This window comes from Plectropomus leopardus, chromosome 7 (assembly GCF_026936395.1).
Source record: "Plectropomus leopardus strain MGB_pleo_1.0 chromosome 7, ASM2693639v1, whole genome shotgun sequence".
In the NCBI taxonomy this organism is placed as follows: Eukaryota; Metazoa; Chordata; class Actinopteri; order Perciformes; family Serranidae; genus Plectropomus; species Plectropomus leopardus.
This window is the reverse complement of record NC_142182.1, coordinates 11213941-11221151: the sequence shown is the minus strand read 5'-3', so window position 1 is coordinate 11221151 and position 7211 is coordinate 11213941. Positions and strand designations below refer to the sequence as shown.

The window sequence follows — 7211 nt, the reverse complement described above, 5'->3', positions numbered from 1 at the left end:
AAAATTAACACAAAACACCAGCCAATTACTTGTGTCTTCTTGCAGTACTGTGAAAGAAAAAGAAGGCTGAGCCAGGGTGGCAAATCTGAACGGACTAAAAACCACCCCTGCTGGATCGGGCTGAAAATAACAAAAAAACAAAACAAAACTCAAAACTATGAAAAAAGTGAGACAGAGAAAAAACAAACAAGAAAATGACTTAAATGTTTATCAAAATAATTGCCAATTATTTTCTGTCGACTTATCATTTAAAAAAAAAAAAATGTTTTTTTACATTGATTTTATATTTTTTGATGAAAACAATGTAGGCTAAAGTAACTAACAAAAGCTTTCAGATGAATGCAGTGAAGTAGAAAGTACAGTTTTTTACTCTGAAATGTAGTAGTGTAAAAGTATGATGTGGTATGAAAAGAAAAAAACTCAAATAAAGTACATGTACATGAAATTTGCATAGAAGTAGCCTACAGTAACTAAGTAGGCTAAATGTTCGTAGTTACAATCCATCACTGGCTATAAGGGATACTGTTATGAATTAAGGATCATTATATTTTGACTTTGAAAGGTATTATTCCAGTTATACTTTTAAAATAGCAACAAAAGTTTACAATACAGTTTACAATACAACAAAAAACCGCAGCACGTTATTTTTAAACTCAATTTCCCAAAAGGCAATTCGGTCAGCGTCACCGTGTTGTTGCGGAAGTGCCGGTCGACAAACGCTGTGCGGGTAATTCTCAAGGCTGACAGTTGCATTCATTCTTCAGAGCAGATTTTACTCACTGGTTTTGTGTTTTTAGCGCCGTCGTTTGCGTAAAAAAAAAGAAACAAAAACGTGAGTTATGGCGGCTTTAAAATACGCGGGTATGGACGATACAGATAGTGAGGACGAGTTACCTCCCGGATGGGAAGAGAGGTCCACGAAAGATGGTTGGGTCTACTATGCAAAGTGAGTGGAAACCCTAATCTTAACCATCAACACCAATATGTCTGATTTTAGGAGTTTAAATTCAGCTGTGTTCACAACCAATAGTTTATTTTGGTGTTGTCATTTTGTGGCTAACGCTCCTTGCTAGCTAAACCAGTTTAGATTAGCTGTGATGTTTTGATAGCATGAAGTCTGCAGAGCTCAGAGCACGGTAGGTTTTCAATAAATCGGTGCTTGAGACATATTTAGAGGTGGATGAAGTACCTGAAAGCCATACTTGAGTAAAAGTGCAGATTTAAAAAAAAAAAAAATTTACAAAAGGAAATCACTTTGATAGAAATTAAAAAATAACTTATAAGCTTTATTTACAAAGTGCTTCGACAAACAAGGCAAAACAGAAGCAAGAAGGGTTTCTTGCAGAGGCAACATTACTATAAGTACCAAACAATAATACCAAACTAAGGCCAGACAAAATTACAAAACAAAAATAAAAACAACAACCCATACCAATAAGACTAAATACAAGTCAGCAGGAAAACAGAAACAATACTACTAATAATAGAATTAAACACAAAAGGGACAGAAGAAAATAATACATTGAAAGATAAAGTAAAGGACAAACTAAAAGAGATGAATTTAAAATAGATGACATCACATCAAAGCAAGTCTATAAAAATGTGTTTTAAGAAGTGATTTAAAAGTCACTGATTTACTGATTAAGTCACTGAGTAAAGTCACATTTTAGAATATTACTTGAGTTAAAGTCTTTAAGTATCTGATATTTACTGTACTTCAGTATCAAAAGTAATTTTATAAAATTAAATGTGCTTAAGTATTGATATTAAAATTTCAAGTTAATGCTGTTAATAAACTGTAACAGTTAATTTTGAGGCCAGGTTGACAGTTTGACCTCTTTGTCTTGTTCCTCGGGCCATTCCTGAGCAGTTTTTACGCTGTAGTACGGCACATTGCCATGCTGAAGGTGCCACTGCCATCAGGAGTGCTGTTACCATGATGGGATGTACTTGGTCTGCAGTAATGCTTGGGTGAAGCGTATCGAGTGGCATCCACATGAATGCCAGAACCCAGGGTTTCCCAGTATAACGTTGTAACTGTAACAGGATGATCAGCGTTATTCTCTTCACCTGCCAGTGGTGCTAATGTTTTGGTTGATCAATGTACGTGCATTTTAATGTCCTTTTTCCTTTTTTTAATTTACAACAACAACAACAGACTAAGAGGCTCCAGATAAAAATGAGCCTTTTGGCTAAATCTGGCACAATTCCACATCTCATCAATGTGTGTTGTCCCCAGTTGTTATATTAATTAATTAATGAGTTGTCTCTGTGTACCAACAGCCACGATGAGATGAAGACACAGTGGGAGCACCCCAAGACTGGAAAGAAGAAACGTTGTGCCGGAGGTTTGTTTTATTCGTTTGTGTTTTGGGATCTTGCATATTTCTGTCTGTTTGAGAGTCACACATGCATGCAAGAAATATGTTCTAACCTTTTACTTTATAACCATCAAATTTGAGAAGTGACTTCTTAAAAGCCATGCATCCTTGTTTTAAGTAACTTTGATTGTGAAAGTGCCACATGAATTAATGTAATTCTGTAATATTCTCCTATCGTAAAGATACTCATTTTGTTCTTACACATTCTGGCTGTTGAAGAAAAATAATGTATTGTCTTGTCCTACAGATTTACCGTATGGTTGGGAGCAAGAAACGGATGAAAAAGGACAAATAATTTATGTTGAGTAAGTAGAACGATAATTTAACCCCGGCTTGGTTAACAGAGGAAACAAACAAGCTTGTTTAAGCTTCACTGAATATGCCTGTATGACTGTACAAATGTGGGATGAAGTTTCTATTATAACATCCTGTTTCCTCTGTTTTTTTCAGTCACATTAACAAGCGAAACACATACTTTGACCCGCGGCAGGCTTTTACAGTAGAGGATGTGGTGGTGAAGCCAAAACGGTACGATGGCAACACAGCTGCTCTCGAGATCCTGCAGGGTCGTGATTTGTCTGATAAGGTTGTCCTCATCACTGGAGGCAACTCTGGCATTGGTGAGTTTCATAAAATCCTGATCTGTTTTACCAATTCAATAATGTTTTATTTGAAGTCCTCAAAGTGCAGTAAAGTGTGTTTCCATGATGACACCACTAGGTGGTGATGTGGTATAAGCGCTGTTACAGAGGGACGCTTGACAAGCGCTTCTCTGCTCCCTGCAAGTCCCCATCGCTCCACTACCAGACATTCATCAACATTAGCCTCCAAAATGATACACTTAGACTCAACAAATCACTCCTTAATACAGAACATGATTGTATTGAAGTTCATTAGCTGGGCTGAATTGGATGTCATTGTTAACTGTAATGAATGGTGTCCATTTGTACCCAGCAAATGCATGGCTCACTATATAATGGTCTGGAAACAAATGTATTTCCTCTTTCCTTTAGTTTAAATTAGCACAAGTAGTGGCCATTTGTTCAGACTTGCTGCTTTGTTCGGGATAGATAATGACAGCATGAGGGAAATCAAATAAACATAAAATCGTTAATTGTCTTTATATTCAAATTCTTTGTCCCAAGGAAAGTCACAGCAGTGTAATTGCTGTGTGTGTATTGAGAGATGCTGCAGAGCGACACCGTCGTACACAGATTTACAGCAGCCTGGGGACCTTCACTGAGCTTGTGAACTTAAATGACTCCCTGACCTTGATGTTCTTTTTTTCTATCCGTCTCTTTATTCATATACATAGTCGTCATATAGAAATAATACATAGCCAAATGTTATTGTCCTTGAAAATATTCTTGTATAATGTATGCTTTCAAGTTATTATTGCGCTTTAAACATTAAATTATAATTATATATATATATATTATATATATATTAACAAACCGTATACAAACACAAACATACAGTATGTTCCTTATAAACAGCGTCATTATTATTATTAAACAAATTAGACATTGACTAAATAAATATATTAAGGGATCAACACTAACCTTTAAAAGTAGTTGCCAGGCAGGCAACCAGGCGTCAGCTTATGTTGTTTTAGTCACTTTAGATTTTAAGTAATTAGATACAATGTAGTTTTTGTCAGCTTAATATTAAAAATGTGACATAAAATCATGTTTACAAGCTATATTACATTACCAAATAAATTATTTGTAATTTTTTTTCTGATACTTTAAAGAATTTGAATTTTGCGTTATCAATTAACACGTCCGACCTCAATTCCCTGTAAACAAAACAGCACAGGGTACATTTTGCGCATGCGAGAAAACTCGATTGCAGCATCGTCAGGCACAGTGTAGTCTGTTTCCTTTTCTAACTAACAGCAATATTTAGATTTCACTATCACTAATGCAACAAATACATATAAAAAAATGGGGTGCACATCTTGCTGTTCTGTTTTTGTTTTGCTTTCCCTGTTTTTTTTATGTTACAAAGTGGTTGCCAGTGATGCCAGCCAAAGACCAAGAATTGGTTGCCAGTTTCTCAAAATAGTTGCAAATAGCAACCTGGCAACCATTACTGTTGGCTGGCAGGTTTCTGAATAACTCAGATAGCTGAACTAAATAATGGAACTGAACTCAGATTACTGTGTTTCCTTTTGAGTAGGTTTTGTAAAAATTAGAATAATAAATAACAATCATGGAACATTCATACAAATAAACATTCAGTTACTGTTTGGACCCAGGATACATGTAACAAAAATACCAAAGGCCAACATATAAAACTGAAAGTAATAAGAAGGGTTACTAATAACTCCCCCGAAAATAGTGGCATTGGCCCGATACAAAAAAATCCTAGTCAAAGATTGGAGGAAGGTCTTAGAGATTAATCAAACTTGAACCTTGTGGATGCACATGGAGAACTTGTGTAGAGATGGCTGCGTGAAAAGTTAAACCCTAGAAATAAAATGTAATCCTTTAAATCAGTATTAAACTTTTAAATTAATTTGATTCGTGTAGATGTTTCACTTCCTCAGGAGTTTGACTTGCAATTGAATATTTGACTTGTCTTCTGAACTGAAGTTGTGTAAAAGAGAATTCATAATTTTTCAACAAAACAATGACCCCCCCCCCAAAATCATCATGTGTAAGGGAGGCCAGTTTGAATATAAATAATTACAAAAAATGGATGCTATCTGAACTAAATGACCCCAAGCTTAGAAAATGTTTAATGTGGGAAATGGTGAAAGCACACAAGACTCTCTGATACGCTTTGAAAAACTGCAGGAATATTTTTGACTCTGAAATAAAACCAAATAATTGGGCCTTCTCATCAAATGTGGTGAGAAATAATTCTAAAGGGAGAAAGGCGAAAATTGCAAATACTTTTTTTTCTTTTTTTTACCACAAGAGGGCACAGGAGGTCCACGATGTCACTGCTGTTAGGGTATTAAAACGTTATCATATTAAATGCTTTACATGGGCCCGGGTTTATGCCTTAGTTTAAAAACTATATAATGAAAAAGATAATCCACATTTAAGTTTTGTTGCAATGTATTTAGTAAATGAAAATGTGTTCATCTGAAAAAAAAGCAGCTTTTCTCAAAAGAATGCATCAAATAGCTCCAACACAGAGACATTTTTATAGTGTGTGAATGCTTAATAAGCCCATATTAACATAACCTTTGTTTTACTTTACCACATATTAAATATGCAGCACCAATAATTAACAGTATTCTAATAGTAATTGCTACTACTGGTGTGCTCCTTTGACATTCCACTAGTGAAATGTGGTTATGCCAATTGGTTGGACCCACTTAGCATTTTAATGGCATCAATAGTGTTTTAATCCAAGTGTCAAGGCTATTTCCATTCTCTTCAGTGCTTCTTTCCTCCACAGGAAATGTGACATTTTTATTAGCAATGGTGGGATATTATTTAATTAACACATTTACATTTCAGCTCTTTAATTTAGTTCTTAATGCACAAAGCACATATATGAGTTTATTTATGCGTAAAATGTCATAGTCTGTGGTTTTGTGACCAGCCTTGAGGCTCCCTTGCAACAGTGCTGGGAGGCGAGACAGTAATGTGGTTTGTCTTGCCGATGCGATCGCTGTGCTCGGTTCACAACATCAGTCTTCCTCTCTCTGCTTTCTTTTGTAAATTAAAAACCAGTACCAACCTGAACGGTGTTTTTAATTGTGATAATGGAAATGAATGATCGCAGTTTCTTTTCCCTCCTTATTTCTACTTCTCTCCCTCTCGCCCCCCCCTCTCTCTAAAGGTTTTCTTACTCTTATAGACCTGTGCTTGTACACCTGTACCTCTGCATTGATTCCTAAGCGGCTTTGACCCAGGCCTGAGCCTCCTATCCATCCCCATTACACACTCCTGCTCTGGCTCTAATTCCCCTCCTATCAACTAACTCTCAGGTTATTTACTGGGGTCCATGGAACAGTTGTCCTTAAAGGGCCATTGTCGGGATATCTCTGGCACCCACTGGGTCCAAAGACAGAATTCTTTCAACATTGTTTTTGAAATTTGAAATCTAACAGTTTTATTGTGTATTTTTTTCCCACACTAATCTTTAAATCTGAAAAGCTACACTTGTCCTAAAATATTTTTGTTCTTTTGAGGCATGAGTATATTTGTATTGTGGTCTTCTTGCACTTGCAGTCATCTTTGCCCGATGACATTTCTTTTGGGACCTATGTGTAACTGCATATATGTGTAACTGCATGTATGTGTCCCCCTCTATACCTGGGGAGCAGCTTCAGTCTCTTAGGCTCTTAGAGCAGGTGCCATGTTGTCAGCATAACGTATGTTGGGTAGCGGTCAGATATAACACACTGACCCTCTGTCTTACTTAAATAAAACATTCAGGGCAACACAACTGTCTTCCATGTGCTATTTTAGTAGCATGGTAGTATTTCTGCTGTATGACAGAAAACCTATATTTAGCTGTGGTTTTACTTTTAACCCTCTGTGGTACCATATTGCCTTTATGTAACGACCCATTTTTGACAGTTTTTACTCATACAGTACATCCTCAATTATGTTGCAAAAAAGAGCAAGTCCCCCCTAAGCACTGTTAATATTATGAGATGACTGTCTGGAAATTATGTTGAGTCCCTTTTTTGGGGCCTTCCTCACATGGTTCCTTCATCTCTCAGCAAAAAAATGGTTTTAAAACATCTTTTTACAATCTGGAAAAATGGATTCACATTAGTAGATTAGTAAAGTTGAATTTTGTGTTGTTTAATGTACTTTATTTGATAATTAATGACATTTCCTGGTATTGTGTAGGCTGTTC

At 36.0% G+C, this 7211-nt stretch overlaps 1 protein-coding gene across 1 annotated transcript in view; it reads left to right on the top strand.

Moving 5' to 3' along the window:
* The first annotated feature begins 681 nt into the window (after window positions 1-681).
* wwox (WW domain containing oxidoreductase) overlaps window positions 682-7211 on the top strand; it is a 153895-nt gene continuing 147365 nt past the window's right edge. Inside the window, exons 1-4 of the mRNA XM_042495782.2 lie at window positions 682-946; window positions 2284-2348; window positions 2629-2686; window positions 2832-3001. Of these exons, the coding sequence (XP_042351716.1) occupies window positions 840-946; window positions 2284-2348; window positions 2629-2686; window positions 2832-3001 (400 nt within the window). The 5' untranslated portion in view covers window positions 682-839. The remainder of the gene's footprint in view (window positions 947-2283; window positions 2349-2628; window positions 2687-2831; window positions 3002-7211) is intronic.